Source organism: Catharus ustulatus, chromosome 5, assembly GCF_009819885.2.
Source record: "Catharus ustulatus isolate bCatUst1 chromosome 5, bCatUst1.pri.v2, whole genome shotgun sequence".
NCBI lineage: Eukaryota > Metazoa > Chordata > Aves > Passeriformes > Turdidae > Catharus > Catharus ustulatus.
In genome coordinates this window covers 29,866,198-29,894,194 of record NC_046225.1, presented here as the reverse complement: position 1 = coordinate 29,894,194, position 27,997 = coordinate 29,866,198, and the positions used below count along the sequence as shown (strand labels likewise).

Sequence of the window (27,997 nt, the reverse complement as noted above, 5' to 3'; positions counted from 1 at the left end):
GATGTCAGTAAAAAAAAATTTATTTTCAATATAAAAGTGCCAAAATATTCACCAACATTGTAATCTATTCAGCAACCAGCTTACTCTAGTAATCAAAACTGCAAGCATCTTTATTCACATTTTTAAATCAAATTCTTTTCACACATTTCCACAATAACCCGAGTCCCTCGAAAGTGGGAAATTTGCATTTCGATTGGCTGCTGTAGTCCATATGTCCAAGTTCATGTAGGCATGGAAAGGGTTAAACCTCGGATAGTATTCCTGCTTACACATAACTGCCTGGTTCTCCACATGGGTTGAATGTTGAGTTGTGGCACTGATGGGGCAGCAGCTTTCATAAACATCACTCTGAGGTGCCCAGATGGAACCAAAAAGTCCAGACATTGGAGACAAGCTTCGGGTGCTTGAGAGGTAGGGCTGCAGAGCAAGATAAAACCAGCATGGGGAAACTGTGACACGGACCATTTGCCAAAGAAAATCTGGAAATGCTAAGTACTAAATGAGAAGGAGGAAGCAGTGTTTATGCAGAAATGTAAGAAATCCACAAGTAGAAAATTACACAGGCTGCCAAAAATATTACAGCAGCATTTATTCATGTGTGTTTGTATGTTTAAAGGCCCTTCACTGAATGAAGCCACATGAGCTCCTCCCTGCACAGCACAGATAATACTCTAACAACAATATACTACTCAGTTCTGGTCAGACTGTTGAGGAAAATAGAGGAGAAATAGAAGACACACAGAGATCACCATGCATACTTTGAGAGTTAAAATTTAACGAGGACACCTAGGAATGACAAGAAAAGGGCTGAAGTATGTATCAGTCCAGAAAGACTGTGCATGCTGGGAGCAGAAAGGAATATTCAGTGTGAAAAATAAGACTATAATTGGGAGGTAGGGAATTTAGTTAGAAAATTTTGAAAGCTTATTATGAACCTTCTGGAGGGCAAGATGCGTTAGTCTGCAAGGAAGTCTCTCAGTGAAGGTCATGGAAGTCTTGGGACTTTTAAAACTGAATGAAACATTGAAATGTATTGCGGAGAAAAGCTCGCCAGGGATATGAACTGAATTATCTAATGCATTTTCCAATCTCTACCTTCTGTGTTTCCTGGCATTCCTGAATAAAATATGAAATAAAGCCATGTTTATTTTAGGAAAAAGTCTTCTACCAGTATTGCCACTATTTAACACAGAAAAATTTTCATTTTTACAGCTGAAAATACTTCTTGCTTTATTTGTTTAGTTTTATTCAAAATAAACCTACAGTAAATGAAAAACAGAATCTAAATTATAAAATAGAGTGTTTTGAAATATGAGCAGAAGAGAAGATGCAATTAAAGACTACTTTGAACTGAAGTTACTACACTGCACTATGAGATGACATAAGCATGGCTAGTCAGGAGTATAACAGATAAAAGTCAGGATTCTGAAATCTGCACAAATCCAGCTTAAATCACTTGGATTTCCTACCAAAAAAAAAATCTTTGTCAAAGTCACTGAGAGCAGCTGTCCATTCAGCTCTTCAATTTTCAAATCTCTCTAGGTTTTGCTCTCAGGACTTTTTGGTTTTTACCCTCAACTGGACACACTGATTTTGACAGAAAAAAGTCTCAGTAGACTACATGAGCCCAAAATATTTTCCTATATGGAAGATGATTTTAGTCAATTTTCAGGCAAAAGGATCATCTTAAAATTTTGCAGACAAGGTCAGTAACATCCTTGACAAACAGCTGGGAAAAACCTGGGCTACCAATGCCAGCATTAAACACATACATCAGCCTACTTAGATTCACGAAGAACGTGCAAGCAACAGGTACGGAAAAGACAGGAATACACTAGGAAGGCTTTCAAGGAGCACACAAAGGCAGTGCCTCACAGTGACAATACTCACTGTGGAGTTGATATAACTGGTAGGCTCCCAGGCAGGTGGCATGTTGGGAGGGGCATTCCAGGTGGAGGGGCAGTTCTGGTCAATGAAGGCTGTATTCTGCACTGCTGCAGTACCTGGGAAGCCACTGGTGTAGTTCATGTTTTCTGCAATTTATAAAATCAGTAAGACAAACTAAGGCTTTTGCAACATAGAACACACTACTATAACATTTCAGTGCAGAAATGCTGAATCTTCTTCAGAGTGAGCCAGGCTGGGACTTACCTAATCCTTCAGTGACTTCATGCAGTGTCAGGGTAGCACAGCAGTAAAGTGTATTAATTTCTGTCAACAGGACTACACCCTCTAACAAATTGTTATCAGGAGGACAGAATAAAGACTCGGCAATCCCTCTACTGAAGAGAAGTGTCTATTAGAGAGAATGTGCATGGTAGAACCTCCCCAGGCCTCACTGCCAACATATCTCAGCTCTAAGCACCCAAGTGATCAGCCTGGGATACTGCAGTCTGACCTTTCATTATTACTTAGGTAGGTAATGCTAAAGAATTCTAGAATGCTGCCAGTGTGCTTCCTAAGCCAAGAAACTCTAGCCTGGAAAGATTGGTTACAAGAGGCCTTGTATTTCACACACTGGAAGGCAGAAGCCTGCCAGAGGGGAAACAAAGAAGATTGTGCAAAAAGATATGTGTAATACTATAGGAAAAAGCTTTTCTCTCTATTCCCTCTGAGAGTCTTGCATACTGTGTGCTTCTTTTTCAGGCTTAATAACTCTTTACAAAGTCAAATCTTCTCATCCACCACATGCAGTCATTGTTTATTACTAGAGAGCACTCAGCTGGAAAACATGAAGTCCACTTAAGCAATGAACCCCCATGTGTGTATAGACCAGTTCAGCCTTTTGTTCCATAAAAGGTGAGAGGAAAATAACCATACTCTGTGATAGGTAAATTTTATTTCATCTTACCTTCTGGGAAAGCACCATAGTCATTCAACTCTAGTGAACAATACATGTTGGAAAACTGGCTGTCACAAGCTGCATTCCAGTCAATGAAGCTGTCTCAAGAAAAAGAAAAATCTGCAGTCAAAAACAATTTGCAGGACTTCTGAAAATTATTTATAAATACTTATTTAATATAAAGCTGTTGGATGCAAAATACCTGTAAGTGATCACGAGGCTTTTCATATTCCACTTGTCAATTTTGTGAGCATCTACTCTGTGTCACTACATAATCACAGCAATTTCTCTCACAGAGCTCTTTTTCCTCTGAGAAAATGAACTTGCAATGACGCTACCAGAATCCTGCAATATCTAACTGGGTTCAACTTTCTTCACCATAACAAGAAAATAACTGTACTTCTTCCCCACAATCATGGATAATGTGATTTGATGTGGCAGAAGACATAATACATTTGAATGCTTGAGAATACCAATTAAAATGGAGATTTCTATTTTCCCAACCAAATGTGCTAAAGTCCTGTGAAACAGTGCATTTTCTAAGCTATGCATAGATTTCTAGGGGTTAGACTTCTTTAGCTGAAATAATTTCGGAATATCAAGAAGACTTTTTTCCAAAGTAATTCCTGAAGACTTGTCAGTAGTAAAACAGGCCCTGCTATGCAGCAAGTTCAAAGTAGTCCAACTCAGGATCTAGTCTGCACAAGGTAGGCATATAAAAGGAGTTAATATAAAACTTCAATTTTACTATTCAGCCAAGCAGCTATCTAAGTTATCAGTACAAAATATCAATAAATAATTGTATGGACGTGCATGCAATATTGCATGTGAAGTCCAAGCAGAATGGGTAAGCAGTCACAGAATGGGTAAGGCTGGAAGGGACCACAGTGGGTCATCAGGTCCAATCTCCCTGCTCAAGCAGGACCATCCCAGAGTACATGGTACAGGATTGTGTTCAGAGGTTTCTTGAATATCTTCAGTGAGGGAGACTCTACAACCTCTCTGGACCATCTATTCTGGTGTGCAGTCACTTGCACAGTAAAGAAGTTCTTCCTGATGTTCAGGTAGAACTTCCTGTGCATTAGTTTCTGCCCACTGCCTCTTGTCCTACTGCTTGGCCCCTCTGAGCAGAGCCTGCCTCCATCCTCTTGACACCCTCCCTGCAGACAGTGACAGACATTGATAAAGTCTCCTCTGAGTCTTCTCTTCTTGAGGCTGAACAGACCCAGCTCCCTCAGCCTTTCCTTGTAAGAGAGGCTCCAAACTGTTAAACAACTTTGTAGCTCTTTGCTGGATGTGCTCGAGGAGCTCCCTATCTCTGTTGCATTGACTGTGGAGTCCAGAACTGGACACAGTGCTCCAGACGTGCCTCACCAGGGCTGAGCAGAGGAGCAGGATCACCTCCCTTGCCCTGCTGGCATTGCTCTTCCTAATGTACTCCAGGATACCACAGACTTTCCTGGCCACAAGGACACTGCTGGTTCAGGGACGGCTTACGGTGCACCAGGAGCCCCAGGCCCTTCTCCCGTTACTTTGGATGATAGGATACAACTTTGAAGAACTGGTCATATTTCACTGCTATGTGGTGGCAGAGTATTTCTGCTCACTAGTTTGTGCACATCTTTCATTACTAAAATCTGCTGTGTGAGCAGTGTAAAATACAAGAATTAATAAAGTTCATTACTACAGGAAGATCAACCCAAATATATAGAGACCTTGAAACATACCAACTTGTATCCCTAAACCACCTTTATACTGGAATATTTGTCTTTATAACAATGTCTGTTCCTGCCATTTAACACAAGTACACACTGCATAACACACATGTGGCATACACAAGCTATGCATTTAGCAAGAGGGCAACACATTTCAAAGCCAGGTCCTCTGCCTGCAAAAGAAGTGAAAGGAATTAATAGCCTTCCAAAAAGTAAATAATTTCACGATTATAAGCCGCACCTGATTATAAGCCGCACTTCCAGGTGTCGGCAACTTTTCGTTCTTTGTCCTCATATAAGCTGCACCTGATTATAAGCCGCAGGTCCGGGTGTCAGCAACTGTCTTGGGTTACAATACAGAGTGTGATAAAAGGTATCTATTCTATCACCATCTGTTGAGGGTGGGGGCAGTGATCCTTATCTCAACAGCAGATACTCTGCTAATGGGCCATCCATTGAAACCAGGCGGGGCATTGTTCTTTATCTTTTCACAACCCATCCTTCCTCCAGCGACTCATTTTCTGGTAATGGCCCATTGAGTCCCACTGGGTGACTGATAAAATTGCTTCATCCCATTGGAAGTTGCTCCAGCCAAGGGGAAGAGCCCAACAATTCTTACCAAGATAAAACAGAGGTTTTGGGACACTTAAGGTAGCCCTTTCTCCACTGGACTCCAGAGAAAAACCAGATTTCTCCACATCACCACTGGACCTCCAGAGGGAAACTGCATCTTCTACAGGACCACAGCTTCAACTGAATCACATCTGTCACTGTAAGAAGACTGCAGCCACCATTTAATGGGACTGCTACCAACACCCTGCCTAACGGGGTGTCATGTTGTACTCTGACTCTGTCAGGGTTTGGAGTTTGTTTCTTTGTAGTACTGTATTTCTATTTTAATTTCACTAGTAAAGAACTGTTTTTCCTAATTCCCATATCTTTGCCTGAAAGCCCCTTGATTTCAAAATTATAATAATTTGGAGGGCGGGGGTTTACATTCTCCATTTCAAAGAGAAATTCCTGCCTTTCTCAGCAGACACCTGTCCTCCAAACTAAAACAGCAACTTTTCGTTCTTTGTCCATATATAAGCCGCACCTGATTATAAGCCGCACTTCCGGGTTTGGACCAAAATTTTAGTCAAAATGGTGCAGCTTATAATCGTGAAATTCCTGTAATTAAACTTGAAAAAGGTTTTAGACTATACATGAACAGGGACAGCAGGGATTTTGTCTTAGCAAAATTAATCATGATGTACTCATGGAAGAGTATTGACAACTAGAACTAAGTTTGAAGCGGCAGAAAGACTTTTATTTTAACTATCATCTGCCTTTACAAATACTCTGCAGATTTGTACAAATACTCCAGTCTTCTGCATTATAGATACCTGAACAAAGCACTGTCTGTACTTTTTACACAAAATATAACTTGCCTATTGTGGACAGAAGGGGTTTCTTGGATCATGCATGGTATATTATTCTCAAGGTTGTAGTTCAAACTGTTTGTCACGCAGACTGGCTGGGCAGGCCACAAGTCTCCTGTTGGGTAAAGACCTAAAAAACAAAAGGGGAATGAAATGCAGAGTAACAGGAAGGAGAATTTGCAGATTCTGTCACACTTGACACTTTATTCTCAGATCCCAAATAAGGACTGTCTGCTAGAGGAAAAAAATCCAGAGTTACTAAGCAATTTTTTTTGTGATGAAGGCCTGTCTTTGAATGCATCTCAAAATTTCTATTTTTGAAATACATAAGACTGTAATTCAAGAAAGAGGGGCAAGAAATTCCTACTGAGGGTCCTTAACCATTCAGCTGCCAGTATCAAAGTGGCACATTTCCACATAGCAGGACAGACAGCAGGGATGCAAGTCCTCACTGGCCTCCTTGTCCCCACCCCACAGTCATCTCTGAAGTCCAACTATACAAATACAGCAGGAACAGAGTTTCTAACAGAGTGGAGCCATTCCCGACCAGAGAATTTGTGAACTCATTAAATGCTGTATTTAGCCCCTAGGGCAGATATTCATTGTGCCGCTCTTCATGGACTGAGTCTCCTGACTGCCCACAGATATGTGGTTCCTATCAACTATATGAGAACTGGCAGCTGGGGAAAAGAAAACGTCCACATTATCAATGTTCATGAGACAATGGTTGCAAAGTTGGCTCTATTTCATTGACACGTACTAATACCATGGAAGAAGGTTAATCAGCATTTGCATCCTATCAGCAGAAGGGTGGGGAATGTGTTCTGACTAGCTTTCAAACTCCAGCTCACCATGCAGCATGATGCCTTTTATGAATCCCACTCAAAAACCTAGTATTACTATGCTCTGAGATACAAACAATGAAAACTCAAGAATTTTAACAGGGCTACTTGCTGGGTTCCTGAGATATTTTTTTCTCTTATTTTATATTTACATATATATGTATGCAAACAATGGGATGGGACTGCTGGAGCAGCTGTCTCAAAGTTTTATTCCATCACAGTCAGCCTCATTTTACAGAACCAAGCAAGGGAGATGGAAACAGCTTCAGATGCTTACAACAGGAGAGGAAGTTCTCTTTCTTACAAAGTCTTTTAACAACTTTCTAGCCAATAGCAGAGTATTAAAAGTTAAGCGTTTGCTTAAGCCAATTAACAAAGCTGCACATACATCTTGCTTTGAACAATGCTTGCTCGTAATAGTTTAAAAGAATGGATAAAACTTCATTATTAAGCTTACATATTTCTATTATCTTACTTAAAATATTTTCCTAAGGTCTGTCTCTACGCAACTTATATTCCTATTGTTTCTTGTCCTTGCATCTTCAGCATTCTTGCATTTCTCCATCCTGAGATTTGCTTTCACACAGCTTTCTGAGAGTTTCTATTTCCCACAGCTACACAACCTCACTCATTATTGTTTTCTAAGAGAGCAAGTCCCAGCTGTGGAAATTTAGAGAGAAAAACAGTCATGTTTGATTTGATGTCTAACACAGCAAGCAGTGTTCTTGATCGCCCAGCTGCACTGCTTCTGGACATTAATCTGTGCACAGCAAGAAGATGAAAAAAAGAAAGAATACCTAGAACATGAGTTTAAAGCTAAATGTTACCTTCACACAGAGAAGATGCAGCAAAAATTATCAAGGTTATAAGCAAAAACTGACAAGGTTTTAAGCTTTCATTTGCTAACTTTGCACCTAACTAGCTTAGAAGCAAGTCAAGGTTTAGTAACAATGTGTCTATCAAGTTGGTGCATGCGTTATTAGCAACATCACTAAAATTGCTTGACAAAGTGTGAAAAAAACAGCTTAATTTGTTAATACTGACCTTTATTTTTGTCAGGATCTGCAGCCATGTCAGTGAAATTGGGACATAAGGTTTCAGGATATTGGGGGATGCTGTTCACGTCTCTGCTGAATGAAAATTTAATTTCTTAAGTCTCACATTCCAAACTATTTCAAAGGAAATATACAGAGATGTAAAAAATATTCTAATGACTATCATGGTTGCTATTGCTTTCCCACTGTCTCGATTTCTACTCTTTCTGAATTACCACTGTGCAATTTTTGGAAGTTATTTTTCCCAATTAAAAGCCAGCTACTTATCACACATGCAAAATGAATAAAATTAATACACCTTAATTACCCCATTTTTATTATCCAAGCATCAAATTAATTTAACTGCTCTTCTCTAAAACTGGAAATCAAGCTATAGTTCATGAAGATCAGTAGGACCTCTTATAATGTTTAAACAGCTTTCTGGTGAGTTTATTTATATGTCCATGAAGACACAGACACATGAGCATGAATTTGATATTCATCCAAACCCATTAAAGAAACTAGTCAAAATTAATAAAAGGAAACATTTTCAAGCACCAGAATCCCAAAGGCAAAGGACTGGATTATTCCTTCTAGTGAAACAGAGAGTGGTGAATGAGAAGTGAAATGAGGAATCACAGTAATAAATATTGTATAAAAACTACTATAGTAAAGAGGGAGAAAAGAATGTGGGGGAGGGAAGAATCAATTTTCATGCTGTATACTAGGAGAACATTATTCCCATTAAAAGAATAACATCAACTTGAAAGTCTTATTCCCACCTTTTTAAAAAAAAACCACTAAAACTTTAATACAGCTAAGCAGCAATGGCAAAGTAGTAAGTTGCTAGGATCTGGAGGAAGTGAAAGAGGAAAACCAATTTCCATTTTTTTTTCCATTTGGAAGTTTTTGTTGTACTTCTGCAACACAATCAATTTTGCTTATATCTTTTTACGTACTGAAGAAGATTCTTCTTCCAACTACTAAGTACAATCAGAGGATCATAAAAAATTACAAGACATTAGGCATTATTTATCAGACTGAGAAAGGCTTCAAGTTGGTGTTTTCTTTAACGACTTATGGCTGTAGATTCAAATTTTACCTGGTATTGCAGATTTTATGAGACAGATTTAGAGTGATAGGAGTTTCAGATGGAAAATCATTTTGTGAAATATTCTCTCCTAAAGAAAAGAATGACTGTGAAGATCAAAGATCCTTAAAAAAGAAGTATGCACAGAATATACATAAACACAAATAGAATCGTCAATGGTGTAAAGTTTTCTCTCACACTGGATTATCACTAACTGCATCAATTTCAAGGCACGCTACCTAGGTCCATAGTATTAACATGTATTTTATGATTTAGAAGTGATTACCACAGCCTTAATGGAGAGGTTCCTTGTTACTATCAAATTAAGTCTGAATTTAGAATTACTTATTTTTTGATTTTTAAGAGGCATTATAATTTGAACAAAGAGGAAAACCATATACACATGATTTGTTATCTATTAAATCACAGATTCAGACAGATCACACACTATCATTTAGTAATGTAAAGTTTTATATGTACACAAGTGCACATGAAAGTTTCTGCATATTTTTAAATCATTCAAACCATCTTTTTGCAGGTACCCAAAGCTGGGTTTACTGGTGTTACTTCAGCACTTTCAAATTTACTTCTTGTGCCACATCACTCTAGGTAATTATGGCAGTGACTTTCAACTACTTTAGTGATATTCAGGTATTCAAGAATTGTAGTAATGAACCACAGCTCCCATTTCTCATAGTCAAGCGGCTCAGGTGTTCTGATTACTTGCGTCTCAAATACACCTATCCAAACCCAGCATCCTGAGATCTGAACTGCTTTCACACATTCCTCATTTGTGCATTATTTAAATAGTTTTAATGTTTAAAAACAACAAATAATGTGATGAAACAAATTCAAAGGCAGAAATTGCTTTGGCTAGTGACTCTCAGTTCTCCCATCCTTCCATGACAACTAACAGTGCATACTGCTCATTGAGGAGCCTGACAGTCATCTTCATCTCCACTGAACATATGATACTTCTTGTCAAAAAGAAAGTTCTTTACATTTCTCCTTGTGTGTCTAAGAGGTGCTCTACAAAAGACAATTTATGTGCCCCACACCTTGACAGGCCTTTCCATTCAGCAGGAAGGCTAAAACTCTGCTCACTACTGTGAAGAGGTGCTGTTTGCAAAACTTACTGGATGGAAGAAAATGCCTGGTAGTTATAATTGGCTTTTTATCTCCATCTGAACTGCTAGTACTGCTCCAGCTACCCCAGCTCCCACGACTTGCACGAACACTTCCTGACGAACTTCCACAATCTGAGCTTGAATCAGAACAAAACTTCTCCAAACGCTTCTTTCTGGATCTGTAGAAGTTTTCTAAAGAAGTTGGGAAAACCAGAAAACCAACACAGCATTTAAGAGAGTTTTGCCAGGGAAAAGTAATCTGAATTATGAATTTACATGGATTCTCTGAATTTACTGATAAGAGAGAGAATAATACTTACTGATAACTTCAGTAACTAAACCAGCCCCTAACACAAGGAGCTTCCAACCCACATGATATCCCAGTAAAATGAATGCAAGTGAGGATACAGTGCTGCTATAGGTAATAGGTTGAAAGAGGAAGTGCACACTGTCCTTTGAAATACATACTTAATACTCCAAACATATCCTGGCTGTAGGTCAGGATGTAACGTGCATACTAAGAGCAAGGAGAAAATGTTGCAAGTAATTAATTCATAAGTGATAGATTCCCTTTTCTTATTATCTCATCAGAGATGCAAAGGACAATCCTATAGTAATTTATATCCTCCTTCAGATTTCCTCTTCCCTGAAGTCAAGGAGAACAGATGATTAAAATCCTGATGGAGAGGCAGGAAGCAGGTACCCAAGCTAGTGGTGTTTTTTAAAAGTGATACACTTGATTCAGTTAATACTAGCTTTCTTTTGAACATAAAAGCAGACTATCAGTCTGTCTTTCCTTCACCAAGAACTGATGGATCATTGCTTCAGATTCATGTTCTGGTTTGCACCACCAACCCACCCCATGGAGAACCATGCAGAGCCCTTCAGAAAGGAGCAGCTATTATTTCAGCATCATACCAGTCCTGTCATCTTTGCATCAGGGCTCAAAAGGGAGAAAAGTACAGGTCTCTCAAGTAAGGAATGCTCTACTGCCACAAAACCCACATTGTGTTCTTTCCCCATTTTAAGACAATTAAGATTGCATACCTGTTTCTCCCTGTATGGACAAGCTCCCAGCTTTTTGGTCTGCTTTACAATTTTCCCCGTTACTCTGAGGACACCAGGCTCTCATTCCAATATTTGCTCTCAGATCCGGTCTTTCAAATTCACTGCACATGTGCTTCAACTCACTCTGCTCAGGGACCCTAATAAAACCACAACCCCAAAAACATGTTTGCATTTTACATTTCATCTGCATTTTTCCTTTTCAGGCATTCAACACTTCAACTCACACAGCTATCAAGGGGACACAACAAGTTTGGGAGTCTTATTCCCTAACTTTACAGAAACCTAAAAAAGCCTTCCTCAAAATGCAATATCCTACCACACAGACTACTACTTCTTTGGGGGAGAGGCAAAATGGCGTGCATATTTAACTCCATTCCCTAATGCACTTGGCAGAAGGCAATCAGACGTTACAGGGATAAGCACAGTCTGGCTGTATACAAAGATCTAGATACAAAGAAAAATGTGCCCTGTGTTCATTTCACTGTCATAACTATAACTAGAGTAAAAGCACATCTGAAGCAATCTTAAATTTTGGCTGGTAAATGTGAAATGGAATGTCTGCATCCAATATCATAATCAGAGAGTATTAAGGAAAAATTATTAAAAGTCAGCTGTCAAATTTCTGCAGAAATGGAATGGTTCCATCTTAACTCAAAAAGTAGCAACTGCTGAATTGGTTCAAGGAACTTCAGTACTTCACTGCTTGGTTTTTATCCTTTCTACCTACAAACGTGTGCATCCAGCAAAGATTTAGACATGTACTGACCTCCCACAAAATGAATAGAAATTTGTGTACAATGAGTTATAACAGCCCTTTCAGGTTTACAATCTCCTTTTAAAATCCACTGACCTCAATAGAAGCACTCACAATAAAAATTAAGTCTGTGAAGTCTTTGTAAAATTGTGACCTTAATTCAAAGGACTAGGGGAGGAGAAAGAGTAGGATTTTCTCCTCAGAAGTTTTTCCATTCTAGTAGCAGTTTGTAACTGGTATTTTTAATAATCCAAACAACTTAAATTTAAAACATAATAAAAAAATATTTAAAAGTAATTTTCAACTGACTTTAAAATGCATTAAAGTAATTTTCAACTGGCTTTAAAATGCATTAAAACAATTCTCAGGGAGAAAAAAAGTGCAGTAATTTCACGATTACAAGCTGCACCTGATTATAAGCTGCACTGTCATTCATAGTGAGGACCCGTGTGCAACTTTCACAAAGTTGCCAATTAGTAACAGAATCGTGTGATCATGGGGTTTACTAGCTCGGCCCTACTTGGGGTGGCCGCCAGGGAGCGGGCCCGGCCCCGCTTGCTGCTGCCACCAAGAAGCGGGGGTGCGGCGTGCCCGGCCGCTGCCGCCGGGAAGCAGGGGAGTGGCGTCCCTGGTTGCTGCTGCCGGGAAGCGGGGGTGCGGCGTCCCCAGCTGCTGTTGCCGGGAAGAGGGAGAGCAACGTGCCCGGCTGCTGTCGCCAGGAAGTGGGGGTACACCGTCCCTGGCTGCTGCCGCCAGGAAGTGGGGGTGCGGCGTGCCCGGCCGCTGCCACCGCACACTTCCCGGGGCTGGGCAGCACCGTTGCACTTCCCAGGGCCGTGGAGCACTGCCGCGCTTCCCGGGGCTGCAGAGCACCACTGCGCTGCCCAGGGCTGGGCAGCGCCGCCGCATTCCCCCAGGGCTAGGCAGTGCTGCCGCTGCGCCACCGCTGCACTGCCGCCCAGGGCCAGGCGGGTTCCAGCTTGGCTCGTGGCTGCTGCGGGCTTGGACTTTCAGGTTGGGAAATTTCCAAAATTTGTTCATATATTGGCCACTCCTGAGTGTAAGCCGTACTTCCGGGTTGGGAGCAAAATTTTAGTCAAAATGGTGTGGCTTGTAATCGTGAAATTACTGTAACTTTCCACAGTGCTCACTCAATATTCTTTTAGAATCTAGTGCTGCTTTAGTTTTTTTAATCATTATAGCAAAAATGCAAGCCGCTGTCTCATTTCTACATGTTTCTCTTCCAAAATTAGTAGAGCACAACATTCCCCCAGTGACTCAATACACCAGATGACTCTCCTGAAGGTAGAATTATTTCAACGATTTTATTTTCCTTTTTTCATTGAAGAGAATACATGACCAGAACTTTTCCACACAATACACAAGGGGAAGGAAGCTAACCATCTGAATTTCAGAGACAGGACATTCCAGACTCTTACAGAAAGTTACCACTGCTATGCGTTATGGGCTGCATCTATATACATGCAGATTTACAAATGGAGTATTTTTAAATTTTTTGTTTTGCTGGTGATACTTAGTACTGCACATTCCTAAAAATAAATGCTCGGGCCAGAATTAAAGTGTGCTTATTTAAATAGATAAAACAATCCTGCCTAATGTATTATGCAAAACCTGCAGAAACATTACAGCTACTCTGTTTTTCTTCATGATTTGGTGAGGTAATACATACCTTGTAGATATAGTTACATTCTTCTTCTTATTTTTCCTAGATGTTCTATTTCTATTCCAATTAATATTTGGTAAATTTCCTTCCTTTTTCTCCTGAGATTTCTTCATCCTATATGCATCTTCTTGCTAAAGGCAAAAATACAACCTGAGACAATACATACATTATAAAATGAACTTAACTTAGTCAATGAACTCCATTGGATTTTTCTAATTAAATTTCTCTGGACAAAATGACCCAACCCAAATGCATAGTTACTTCATGATTTAGTGGCTATCCACAGTACCATCAATTAAACCAGTCTTTCCAAGACTCTGTCTATAATGAGAGCAAGAGATGATGAGAGAGAAATTTTTGAATTCCAAAACTTAGCATTTTCCCTGTCACAGCATCTAGCTCTTGACTTTCAGGGAAATAAAAAAATGGAGGCAGAAAAAGTAAAGCAGTCAATTAAATTCCCAAGGTGCTAAAAACAAAAACATCTGCCAGATTTATGATCAGCTGGTGTGCAAGTTCAGCAGCAATAAATCCTCCCTTTCCTCAGCAGCTGGGGGGTGGGAGAAGGCATTCATTTGAATTACAGCTGAGGAAATTATGGAGTAAGTTACCAACAAATATTAGTCATTTTAAAAAATTCAAGAAAAAAACCGAACACCATCAGCCACACCATGGAAAGAAGTTTGAAGCAGTTCCCAAAGCACAGACCATGTCTTTTCTGACATATTCCCCAAGCAATGTAAGCAATTCTTCCTTACACCGTTTTGCCATGGGATTTCTATCCAGTAGACAGAATACAAACATAATATATATTCACAAGTTTACCAATTGCCTGATTAAGTTCTTTTAGTGTTTTATGCTGCCTGCAACAAAGGTACAGTCTGATGTGTTTATCATACTCAGAAACCAGGTGTGAAGAATGATCCTTCTCAGCAACTTCACAGTCTGATAAAGGGCTTCTGCTGCTGTACTCTCAAATGCAAGCTTCTGATGCAAAGCTCAGGGTTTGGAGAACAGGCCTGCAAATGAAGGCTGATATGCCCACCCTTCCCCTCCAGAGAATGTTCCCACATCATTAGCGTGGCTGATAGTTGGCATTAGATTACAGTAGCTTGTGCCTGCTCTGACAATAGCAATCTCTGGCTGTGATATGGCTGTTCTGATTTTTACCCAAACTGTTCACCATTCAGAAAAGCAGCATTAATACACAACGGATGTGGGACAGCACATCTGCATACCTCCTCATTCACTCATTTACTCATACTGTACTGATTTACAGTATTTCAGATCTGTGACTCTACACAGTAGTCCCTACATACACATACATACCTACATGTGTATATATACATACATAAACTATAAATAGATAATTTTAAATTTGAAAAACAGAAAGACCACAATACAAACCTCAGAAGAAATAATCTCCTCTTTTGCACAGCATGGAGTCTCTTCCTTAGGTCCCATATTAATCTTTTTCTCTGTTGTAGGTTTTTGGTTGATCTGCGTTCTTAAAGTCTCACAGTTTTCTGTTTCACTCCCAAGAGGCACTTGCTGGCTATTCCCTACAATTAAACAATAACAACAATTTGCATGGGAAGAGAAGAGGCTCCCAGTGATAACCACATACGTTTCTTTAAAAACAGCCTTGCGTTGCTTACCAAAACACTACCAGACTAACATCTAGGCTCATGATACTGAAAATTTAAAAATCAAAAGCTAATGCTGTGTAAAAATTCTTACAGCAGTTGCAAAAAATAGCTTTGTGTTGGTTCATGGTCATGAGCACACCACTCCCAGTGCGTGCATAGATTACCCAAGTCCCGCTCATCTCATCTGAATTTGAACTACTTGGGGCTCAGCCATGGGTCTGTAAGGTAGAGTCTGAAGCTAGAGAACAGTGGACTAAAATAACAGAGGAAAAAACTCTGCAAGCTGAGTGGGGAGAAAAAACAGCCTTTACTTGGTGCTTGACACCTCTGAAGTGTTCTCTGCATTCACTATGAAGACAAAGGGAAGTCATCCTTTCTTTAGCATGAGTTCCACATTAATAATTCTTTTACTTTAGAGGCTTGTGAGGAAGAATTATTTTGATCTAAGAGTCCAAAAGATGAAAGCTTCAAAAGGAAGCCTCCTTCAACAACTAGCTGAGTTGCTCAGTTGAGTCATATTCCTCTGCCTGGGCCAAGATAGGACACAACAGAATTAACTTTGCCTCTGATCAGTTCCAGTTATCTCACAGGTCTGCACTACATCCAGTGATCTGCTGCCGAGGCTCTCAGCTGCTCTTGTGTGAGAAATGTCATCACTTACTGAACTGAACTGGCCTTCTCAACTGGGAAAGGCACACCCAAACATTTTTACAGTTACCTACCAACCAACTACAATATCCCAGCTCTGAGTCAGACACCATCTCCCCTCTGGATCAGGCAGCCTTGAGGACTGCAAAAGGAGCACATGTGAATGAAAGACCAGGCAAGGGAGATTGCCAGAGTTGTAAAGAATGCTCTGTTGCTCTCCAGCATACAAACATGTGAGTACCTCAGGACCTGAACTCTGTTTGCATAAAACCAGGTCTGTAACTATAATCAAGATACAAACACTGCAACATGGTACTTTTTAGACTTAACATATTCTACTAAACATCTTGAAACACAGAAATACTCACATGCCTGATAGTGCAGAAAAGCACAACTGCTAATAGACAACAAGGGGATTACCTTTAGTGCTTTACTACTGAGTATACTGACTGCATACTTCTTAGTATACAGTAAATTCACGAATACAAGCCGCACTGAGTATAAGCCGCATCTCTGGGTGTTGGCAAATATTTCGTTCTTTGTCCATAAATAAGCCGCACCTGAATATAAGCCGCTCTGTCGTTCGCAGCGAGGACCCGCATGCAACAAAGCTGCCAAATACTAACAGAACCGCAGCATTGTGGGGGGGTTTACTGGCTCAACTAAGACTGTGCAGGCTCGGCCCGCTAGGGGTTGCTGACGGGGCCAGGTGGCCCAGCTCGGTGGTGCCACTCGGGGCTGGCCGCTGCCTCTGGGTTCGCTCGCCCTGGCCCCACTCCTGCCACGGCGCTGGTCAGGCACGGAGAGCGCGCCTCGCTCACGCCGCGGCGCCGGCCAGGCACGGAGCACCCCCTGCTCCTGCCACGGCAGCGGAGGGCGGGGGCAGAGCCCCCCCCCTCCTCCCTGAGCTGCGGCAATGGCAGCGCGGGCCCTCCCCTCCTCCCCGAGCTGCGGCAATGGCAGCGCGGGGCCCCCCCAGGGAGCCAGGGCAACAGAGTAACACTTTGTAACAATCGCGAAATGCCGGCTTTTACTGGCAGGTGCTTGGCTTGGCGCCCTGACTGGCACGTCTGGGGTTGTAAATGTCAGAAAATTATTCACATATTAGCCGCCCCCGAGTATTAGCCGCACTTCCGGGTTTCCACCAAAATTTTTGTCAAATTGCTGCGGCTTGTATTCATGAAATTACTGTACTCCTAATTCAAAGCAAAGAATAAGCAACAGTGCATTTTAGGAGCATATGAAGAATCTCAAAATACCTTATGAGTGAAACTATCTTGCCTTCAGCTGAGATTGCACACTTGTACCTGCTACAGCTCACAGATAATAACACAACGAGAAGCAACGAGCTCGTGGAAACAACTAAGTAATTTCACAATTATAAGCTGCACCATTTTGACTAAAGTTTTGGTCCAAACCCGGAAGTGCGGCTTGTAATCCAGATCGGCTAATATATGAAAAAAAGTTCTAAATTTGCCAACCCAGAAGCGCAAGCCGACAACAGCTCCAAGCCAAGCCAAGCCCACTTGGTCCCGGTGGGGCAGCGCCAGGCCGGGGAAAGCGAACATGGTGGGGGCTGGGTGCAGCAAACATGGCGGGGGCTGGATGGGCAGCCCCGGGCCAGGGGGAGCGAAAGCGGTGGGGGCCAGCCGGCAGCGCCAGGCCCCGGGCCAGGGGGAGCGAACATGGTGGGGGCCGGGGGGGGCAGCCCTGGGCTGGGTGGAGCAAATGCAGGGCCAGGGCCAGTCTGCCCAGCGGGGGCGGGGCCGGCAGCACCAGGCCCCAGGTCAGGGGGAGCGAACACAGCAGTAGCGGGGTCGGCAGCGCCGGATCCCGGGTTGTGGGGAGCGAACGCAGCAGTGGCAGGACTGGCAGTGCTCAGCCAGGGCCAGCCAGCCTTGCGCTGGTGGTGCAGATGGGGGCGAGTGAGTCCGGCACTGGCAGCTGGCCCCGAGCGGCCCTGCCAAACAGCAGCGCCGAGCTGGCTCACTCGGCCCAGTCGGCAGCCTTGAGCGGACCGAGTCCGCACGGCCCCAAGCCGAGCCAGTAAACCCCACGACCCCGCAATTCTGTTACTAATTTGCAACTTTGTGAAAATTGCACGGGGATCCTCACTGCAAACGAAAGTGCAGCTTATAATCCAGTGCAGCTTATATATGGACAAAGAACAAAATGTTGCCGACACCCGGATGTGCGGCTTATAATCAGGTGCAGCTTGTAATCATGAAATTACTGTACACAAAACAGCAAGGCCTGAAATCCCTCTCTGATGGCTCACTCCGTAAATAAACTGCCACAGCTATAGCAAATGCCAGTTTTCACCATTCAAGTATCTCAGTAAAGCCAAGCTTCCAGAGGATACCTTCTCCTATCCTGCATTTAATTTCTCCCAGGTGCTCTTCTGCTGTTTTTAAAATTTTGGATTGTGAAGCTAAGAGGTAAGACTTCCCAGGCAGCTTAGCCCCACAATTTCAAAAAAAGAAAAGATAAAAAATACACAATACAATTACTAAGGAAAACACTGATTTGCAGACTCCTACACAATAAAAGTTCACATTATCTGATGTTAGGTTTTAGTTATTTTGTGTGGCTTTATCAAAGGAGTTCTGAATTTCTTCTTCTGAACGTGCTTGCTTAGTGATTCAAGTAAGTGATTCACCATATTTTCAGTGGACATGAAAATAGCAAACCGGGATCCTTCTGAATATCTGACAAGGGCAATTTGTGTCTTATAAGCAGATCTACAACATCAATTATTTTAACAGTTAAAATGCTACGGCAACAAGCTTGAAATCTGTAAACCAAGCAAATCACAGTGAATGCATAAGAAATACCACATTCCTTTGTCCCACGCAAAAGACAAAATCCTGATCACAGTGAACTCATCAGAAGATTTCACTTAGTAATTTAGACTGATAGAATTTGAGAAAAAATTACCACTAATTTTCCTAGAAATTTCTCGCAGTTCTGGTTGTTGTTGGAGTGAATTTCTGGGCAAGTGACTTTCAGGTAGCTTCTTGGATATCTTCACAGAACAGAACTCCTGTTCTTTGAGCTCAGTTAGATTTTCTGAAGCTTTAAGGTTAATTTCCTTAGGAAACATACATGTTTGAAGATCTTCCTTCAGATCACATTCTGAAGAAGTATTTTTAATGAGAACCGTATTTTTCAGTGTACTTTCTTCTTTACCCAGAAAGTCTTCTGGAAGAGTTAAATTATTGTTAACATTTATGCCATTTGCATATTTCAGAGTTACCCAGTTCTCACTGACATCATCAGTGCAAATGTCCTCTTTTGGTGCTGAGATCTGGCTCTCTGCAATCTGATTCTGTTTCTCAGCAGCAGCTGCAGTGGCACTGCCAGCTGCTGTGTTTGATTTCTGCTTACTGGAGTAAACTGAACATTTGTGTTTCTTCTGAGAGTGGCTGTAGGTCGCAGGACTTCTCTTTGCTGCACTCTGACTTCGGTTGGAAGAAGTGCCTACAGACAGGAAGCCCTTCCCTTTACCTTTATCTGAGGAGCTATAGGAATCTATAAATGTCTTGCAGCTTCCCCTGGAGAAAAAAAAAATTGGGATTTTTTTCTTTACAAAGCCATCATGAATTGCTTTATTAGATACTGTTGTAAGAAAAGAAAGAGGGGCATATTCGCAAGCCATGAAATTGCTTTAAGTCTTCAATTTATCATACCAGCTAAGCACATTCTGATTTCAGTGAGAACTGAGCAAGACTCTAAGTATTTGCTCAGACTTCCAACACATTTACATGCTTCAGTGAGTAAGTGCCTCACTGGCCACTCAAGAGGGTCAGATTGAGAACTATCAATGTATTTTCCATTCTTTCCATGGTTGCCATATGTTGTGTATCCTTTATTTTCATCACACAGTTTTTATCTTATGTATTACTCGCAATATTTAAGATTAATAAACCCCTGAGTTCCTCCATTCCTCCTGGATTGAGGTGGAAGTTTTGTAAAAGAGGCTGCTTGGAACACTGTCTCCTTTAAGCCAGCCCACAGCAATATCAGAACACAGACAGAAAGCATCATTCCACAATACACAGGATAGGAAAGAAGGAAAAAAAAAAGTTTTTTTACTTGTAGGAGTCAGAGCTGACTGCATCAATGGAGTCATTGTTCTGCTGGGGTGAAGCACTAGGATTTGGCCTCTGTCTTGATTTCATGAACTCTGCTAGAATGTACTGGGCTTGCTGGAAGGCTATAAGAATCACTCCAAGCAGGGACAAACTGCCAAAGAAAACAATAGATACCGGTGTCTATAACTGTCAGGAATATTCAGTGAGTTAAAAAAGAGTTAAAAAGCTTCTAACAGTATACACTTTTCAAATATTTTGTTAGTAAATTCTAAGTAAAAAGACAGACAAGAAACTAAAATACAGCTTTAAAAGTGATAGTTGTAATAATAATTTATTTTCCTTTTTTTTTCCTTATAGCCCTTACTAGTTATTAGCTCTAGAAAATAACTTAGACATGAACTTTACAAAGGAAAAAAAACCAGAACACGGAAAAAGTTCATTCTAGAAGAGATAATCCTCAATTTGAAGACAATTTAGAAGTGCAGTAATTTCACGATTATAAGCTGCACTGAGTATAAGCCGCACTTCCGGGTGCCAGTAACTTTTCGTTCTTTGTCCATACATAAGCCGCATCTGATTGTAAGCCGCACATTACAACACAGGGTGTGATAAAAGGTATCTATTCTATCACCATCTGTTGAGGGTGGGGGCAGTGATCCTTATCTCTGCAGGAGATATTCTGCTAATGGGCCATCCATTGAAACCAGGCGGGGCATTGTTCTTTATCTTTTCACAACCCATCCTTTCTCCAGAGACTCATTTTCTGCTAATGGCCCATTGAATCCCACTGGATAACTGATAAAATTACTTCATCCCATTGGAAGTTGCTCCAGCCAGGGGGAAGAGCCCAACAATTCTTACCAAGATAAAAACAGAGGTTTTGGAACACTAAGGGAGGAGGAAAACTAGATTTCTCCACATCACCACTGGACCTCCAGAGGGAAACTGCACCTTCTACAGGATCACTGCTTCAACTGAATCACATCTGTCACTGCAAGAAGACTGCAGCCACCATTTAATGGGACTGCTACCAACACCCTGCCTGACAGGGTGTCATGTTGTACTCTGACTCTGTCAGGGTTTGGAGTTTGTTTCTTTGTAGTACTGTATTTCTATTTTAATTTCACTAGTAAAGAACTGTTATTCCTAATTCCCATATTTTTGCCTGAAAGCCCCTTGATTTCAAAATTATAATAATTTGGAGGGCGGGGGTTTACACTCTCCATTTCAAAGAGAAGTTCCTGCCTTTCTCAGCAGACACCTGTCCTCCAAACTAAAACAGCAACTTTTCGTTTTTTGTGCATATATAAGCCGCACCTGATTATAAGCCACACTTTGGGTTCAGACCAAAATTTTAGTCAAAATGGTGCGGTTTATGATCGTGAAATTACTGTAACTGTGTTGTAGTGAGTCTTATATCATATCATGACACCTATCAGCCTGCTGTTCATTCATGACAGTAACTGTCATTATTTTAGCATTTATTAAATATTGTCTCTTTCTTTTCCTAGAGAAAACACTGGCATAAAATGAATACAAATGCCATCATACTTTTAAACTAAAAATATAGATGCAAAATATTCTCTCTATCCATAGTGTATTAATTGCATCAAACGTATATGGATCAAAGCAAAAATCTTTCTAATTCATCAAACCACCTTTTCAATCACACAGTATAAATATTGTTAGCAGGAAAATAGAATGAAAAATTCCTGGTTTTTCAGACACCTGTAGTCTTCTTCTGTTGCATCTAGAACCAGGAAAAGTGGTCACCGCCGTTGCTTCATTTGTGCTCTGACTGTTTTCAGTGTCCAAACCACGCAAGTAGCAGCACAGTGTGCATGGGGATCTCAGTCAGGGGTTCATCAGCACATGTGTTATCACCATGATAGTTACATACACTGCATCTTGTAGGAACTCTGGGGCACAGTGAGGAAAGCCTTACCTTACAAAGAGGACAGTGAGCCTCCAGAAAGACTCTTCCCAGCTGGGTCCCGGCACCACATCTGCACACAGCGGTAACAGATGGTGAGGGAGAGTCACATTGAGTGTGAAGTGGAACTCCAAATCAGCAGCAGTCACCAGTGTGAGCTCACGAATTACCCATGAAGATGTAAAGTCAGGAGTGAATCTGTCAGGAAAAACATAGGTGGTGTTACTTTTCATTGTTGATTGAATTTTATTTTCTGAAGTCACACTGATACCAAAAATACAATACTATGACGACAACAATATTAAGTAGGAAAACTAATTTAACAATATTTACCAATAAGTTAATATTATTTTTTAAATTACTAAAATATCACCTCATTATTAATATCAATTATTAATTTATTAATCTAACACTTTAGTTATATTAAATAATATTATTTATTACTATGTTTTAAACCACAGTTAAATAAACTGTTTGCTATCTGCTTAAACTGTGCAGGTGGCACAGTTAGGTCATCCTAAATTAGACAAATATGTGGATTTATTGTGACTCTTCACAATACTCCTATTACTGTGACATGTTTTCCTTTTATCAAGGAAATGCACACGATCAACTCAGTTTAATCAACAAAAGCACAGCTGTCCATCATACAGCCAGTATGAGTTCAGAAAGTGCCAGGTACTATTGTCTCTTCTTCCACTTCCCTGACCCATCTCACTATTCTACTTGATTGCTAGAAGGTATAAGTTGCCTCTCCAATCAGCAGAGGTGAAATTTGTTGTATGGGACACCACAGTAACTTGAATACTGTAACATTAACTTTTGCTTAAGTCACAGTATCTTTCACTCAAGGATAGTGTAAAATGAATCAGTTTTAGACTACGTGCAATGTTGGGAAAACATGACTAGATTGTGATCAGACTACTTGGAACAAGCTTAGATAATAACAAGCAAATAAACAAAATTGTGGCAAGTATTTTGATTTAATTTATTACTTCATTATGCACTGATAAAAGCATGTATGCTGCTTTTAAAAATACTGGGTCATATAAAGAACCAGTATTATATTATCTGTTTGTTAATGTTATCCTGAGGGAAATGCTTACTAAATTTCTATTCAAAATTTTGTGTGTAGTATGATATTGGAGTGTCTGTTTCTGAAATTAATTGTTTCAAATTTCCATTTCAATTACTTTGTCAGCAAATTTGTCAGTGCTTACACAATGCTGATTTCTCGTGATGAGTTCTGAGCCAGGAAAAATTCCTGACAGTCTAACACTTCAAATCCATATCCTTGGCAACTGAAACCATTGATTTTCATTGACGAAATTGTGATAGGAAGAGGTCCAATATTCTCTACTTTGAAGTTCTTCGTAATGGATAGAATTTGATTGCTGTCTTTATGTTCTTAAAGGAAAAAAAGAGAGCAATTATTTTACAGTGCATAAAATTATTTTCTTACATTCATAAATAAATTGCTATTTTTACTTACAATTGTATTTTAAAAAACCCCATGAGACCAAGATTCAATACAGACTATTCTGCAGTAGTGTATTTCTTAAACTTTTAATGATTTTCAGTTAGATTTTTGACAGAACAGAATCTACACTTATGGCAAAGCTCTTCAGCTTCTACCATTCTGTTTATGCAACAGTAATGTTCTGTACCAGTACCAGTGCAGAGCAAAGCAACCAGCTGCACAGAGACCTGTGTCTCCTTACTCACGTCGTCTGCAGTCCATTAGTGTAGCTTCTGGCACCTTAAATCGAAGGGATCCTCCTGTACCAGGGAGTCTTCCCCCTACTTTAAGCAATTCTTTGGCTCCAAAGCCTTCTACATTGACTACATCCAGGATGGTTAAGTTGTTTCTGCCGTAAAATAAAAATCAAGCAATCAGCCAACTTAAGAACAAATTAAGTTTGCAAAATCATAGCTTTGCTCTCTAGGTGCCAAACCAAGACAAGAGTGTTTCAGTAACAGATTCAGTGGCAAAACCGGTAGAGATTTCCCCTAAACAGAAACAGGATCACTCCAGAACCAGCCACTAGTGAATTTCACACACCAAAGGAGCAAGTTTAGAGACTAGTTCCACCAGGGAACAACTGTGCCACCTAGTAAAAATGGTTGCTTCTTCAATAAATTCCCTTTTCCTACACAGGTAACCAATGTTTGGCTGCATAAAAGACTCACTGGATCCATAACTCCTATCATTATGAAGTCAGGTTGAAAAGAGCAAAGTCATGCAATGTGTTTCTCTTTTAACTCAATACTGCCTCAGTACAGTCACAAGCATTTTATAACACTCTGACCACATATCAAGAAAATTAATGACTGAGACATAGGCACAAATACACTTTAAGCAATTTTTATTAAACCAGAGGTATTAGTCTGAGTTTCCAATTTTGACCACTTGTCTATGTGCCAGGACTTTGCAAATTCATTTTTATATTGAGTTGTTTGATTCTTACTTGCAACTAAAACTTGGCTTACCTGATTAAAATAAGGGAAGCAACTCTTTTGCAGTCAAGAGGTGTAAAAATAACACCAACTTTTCTGGTTTCCAGTGGCTGTAAACTTAACCAAAGCATCTCAGAACTGCATTTCTTGCCAATGAAGCCCTCTTGAGGTGCATTCTGTTAAACAGAAAATGCACTCCTTAATCACAGAAAAACATGTGTTTAAAGATGTCAACAAAGAATGGACTGTATCACTACTTAGCACCACCTAGAATATTTTTGGCAAGGTGCAGAAACTGCTAACTAACTTGCTTTACCAAAGTCTTTCCTTCTGACAACATAAAACATCAGATAAGATTGTTTATTTGAGCAAAAGTTCATATTACTGCATTAATTTTGAGGAACGTATTACTTCATTATTTAAAACAGCTTTTATTTGCTCAGATGGAAAAGAAATAGTTTCCTTCATATTCAAGGAATCCTGAAACACTTCACAAGAACTGACAATGTACTGATTGCACAGAGAAATGTGGCAATCATTATACCCTCAGCGTATGACTTACAACTTGACTGAAGTGAGAAAAGGACTGTTGGAAAATATGCTGATCATTTGAGTCACTGGAAAGAAGCCAAAGAGAATTCTCTACTATATTAATTGAAAACCAGAGCTACCAAAAATTCACTTAGTCTGGAAATAACATATTTTTTTTAATACTGTTGTTTATTCTTTCTGCCTTTGAAAAATGAAAATAGTCCTATAACTTGCTCTTACAGAATTGGGGGTTCCCTCTTAGAAAGGGGTGATCAGATACCTATAGCAGTAAAAAAACCCATAAACATTCCAAAACAGGCTCTCACTTGGTTGTTTCTCAGTTTATGGGTGTTGTACTAACAGTTTCTCTCATCTTTTTCACTTCAAAATGTTTTTATTCTTAGTCTACTTTATGAAAAATAGTACAGAAAAGCTATCAGAACTTGCACAGAACTTGCATTTAATAGTTAGTATTTATTAAAAGGAAGCCATGAATGGCATTTGCAAACTTCCCTACATCATTCCCTACAAAGATGAGGTTAACAATTCCCTGCACATAAACTGACTAGAGAAATTATGACAAATGCAAAAATTTAAATATTAGCAACTATTGTTATTAACAATTACTGTTAACAATATTGTTAACAACAAATATTAACAACTATTGATTTTGTTAACAAGGCAAGATCCCTCTCATGTGCTGAAAGTCTATCTAACCATGCATGCTCCCCATAGCTCTTCAAATCTAATGAAAAACATGCAATGCACACACTGATGTGAAGATCTACAGGTATTTTTCCATTTGGCCATGAGTATGGTGTGTGGGACTCTGGAAGCTCAGTCCTACCCCTATGCTGCCTTCCCTTTTTTCAAAGTGCCTAAAGGTTAGTATTTATGAACTGCTGTCTCCCCTCTTTTACAACTCTTACAACTGTTGCCAGAAAGGAAAGGTCTGCTTTGATTAGTATAGCAAACATACTCTTTTCTTTTTAAAAGGTACAAATATTTCATTAAGATCTTAAAGCATATGTGTAGAAACATGTATCTACACAGGACATTTAAGATGAAGCTGCAGCATGCCCAAACAGCAAGGAAAATACATTAACTCTGGGCTGTTCCATAAACAAGAAGTCTTAAGAAGAAATTCTCCGGGTATTCTGGATAGTACCCTGATCACCAAAATATGCCAGCATCCCTGATACAGCATCTCCTCTGTCATCCATGACACACACCTCAGGGTTTAAGCACAACTCAGCACTGGTATGCCACAGTCAAGTGTTACCACACTCATGCAAAAATTAGGCAATGGGAACCAGAAAGAAAGATGACATTCCAAACCTGAATCCAGAAGTTTCAATGGCATGAAGCTGAGATGTAGAAATACTGCCTCCTCCTCCCCTGAACTACCCGACACTACTTCCCTCTACTGCGAAGATAACCAGTCAGCTCCTGACATCACGGACTCCACAGCCTTACACTTCATGGTCAGCCTGGAGCCAAGGGTGAAGTCACAACCTATCTACACACTTGCAGGAAGGCATGCATGCACTTCCTCCCTACAGCTGCATTCAAAACTGACCCAAAGCCTAAAAATAATAAACTGCAAAGATACAAATCTAATGAAGAATCAAGAAAACACTGTGAAACTGCTTTAAATTGCACTTGGGAGGAACCAAGAAGTAGCATAGGTAGAAAAATCTTTCTCTAGTGTGTCAGACCACTTCTACCAAAATTAGCCATCTTACCCTGTGAGAACATTTATCCATTAGCTTGAATTCGGTGGTTGTGAAATTAATAGCTTGCTCATTTATGCCAAACCTAAATAAACCAAAACAAAAAGTTAAGCACTTGAAACCCAGTCTTATAAGAACTGCATTGACTTATTTTTATGTGCTGGCATCTATTCTTAAATAAAGACTACTTTTACAAACTTGGCAATGGGAAATATGATAGAAATGTCTGTCTGCATTTCAACAGAATACACTGCAAATCAGTTTTATGTGGATTCCACACATTTGGAAAACAGACAAATGGTTGGGTGTTTTAGGTCTGTCAGTGTAGAATATTGTAAAAGATCACAGTCAAGAAACAGATTTCCTAAGCCACATAAACACAAATTCCCCGAAGCCACATAAATACAAATTCCCCAAAGCTCTTTCTGCTCACATAACTGTTAATAAATAATCATTATTAAATCTCATAATTTATTCAAATATCCCTTTTTCTACTCATAATTTTTTAGGATAAATTCCTGTTTTCCATCACATAACTTGCAAATCAAATTCATTTAAAGCAATTGATTTTTTTTTGCTCAAAGCAAAACACTGACATTAGGTACTAAAAACGGACATAAGAAAACCAGTATATAAAATGTAGATTATAGAGGACAAATGGACCTCCAGCCACTGAACTGAAAATTCACTTGTCATAACTGTCTATGACATTAGCTTAAAAAGAACCAGTTAATGGATGTGATTTTTGGTGAACTTAAAAGATATGCAGAAATCAAAGTGTGCAAATACAGAGAAAATGTAATTGCAAACCACTAGAAAGAGTCTATGTGGAAATCATATTTAGTATGGAAACAGATGCTGTTATTAATGTGCATATATATACACAGGCATATATATGCACATGTATGTACCTATGTAAAGAAATGAGGTTAAGGAAGCAATTAGACAGGGATTAGGACCCCAAATAAGCAAATTACACCTAAGCACAGGAGTAATCCCACTGTCTTTAACCACACAGTCCTACTAACTTCTAGAACATTTTTTCAAAGATAAGTGTGGTAAGTGTAAGTTATTTTGGTGAACTTCAGCACACTCACCAGGTCCCTTTATTGTTCATCTAACTCTTCTCTAGACTTCCCATTAGATCATCTCAATTCTAAAACAGAAAGTCTAAAAGAACGCAGAAACATTTACTTAGCTGATCCTAAACATTTATGTTGAGGTTGCTCCCTCTGGACCTGCATTTTTCTTCCTGGTTCCCGTTTCCTCTTCAACCAGGTTATTACTTAGGAAAAGGCTAAAAAGAAAACTTTTCCTGGTGGGACGGTTCAGATACCTTCTTTTCACTGATCTAGAGACTCCATGGATACCAACT

General features: G+C 40.0%; 1 protein-coding gene across 9 annotated transcripts in view; it reads right to left on the bottom strand.

Moving 5' to 3' along the window:
• Positions 1–4: 4 nt before the first annotated feature.
• Positions 5–27,997, bottom strand: part of TMEM131L (transmembrane 131 like) — a 90,589-nt gene continuing 62,596 nt past the window's right edge. For 7 of the 9 annotated variants that reach the window (XM_033059542.1, XM_033059550.2, XM_033059544.1 and 4 more), the window contains 17 exons: positions 26,635–26,707; positions 24,392–24,534; positions 23,627–23,769; positions 23,122–23,308; positions 21,914–22,099; positions 19,970–20,119; positions 18,812–19,428; positions 14,985–15,139; positions 13,584–13,708; positions 11,119–11,276; positions 10,081–10,263; positions 8,957–9,035; positions 7,865–7,950; positions 5,988–6,108; positions 2,852–2,940; positions 1,891–2,033; positions 5–417 (listed from right to left, as the gene is read on the bottom strand). In XM_033059542.1, the coding sequence (XP_032915433.1) occupies positions 139–417; positions 1,891–2,033; positions 2,852–2,940; positions 5,988–6,108; positions 7,865–7,950; positions 8,957–9,035; positions 10,081–10,263; positions 11,119–11,276; positions 13,584–13,708; positions 14,985–15,139; positions 18,812–19,428; positions 19,970–20,119; positions 21,914–22,099; positions 23,122–23,308; positions 23,627–23,769; positions 24,392–24,534; positions 26,635–26,707 (2,917 nt within the window). In that variant the 3' untranslated portion in view covers positions 5–138. The remainder of the gene's footprint in view (positions 418–1,890; positions 2,034–2,851; positions 2,941–5,987; positions 6,109–7,864; positions 7,951–8,956; positions 9,036–10,080; positions 10,264–11,118; positions 11,277–13,583; positions 13,709–14,984; positions 15,140–18,811; positions 19,429–19,969; positions 20,120–21,913; positions 22,100–23,121; positions 23,309–23,626; positions 23,770–24,391; positions 24,535–26,634; positions 26,708–27,997) is intronic. The other 2 variants (XM_033059543.1, XM_033059551.1) reach the window with 1 other exon arrangement.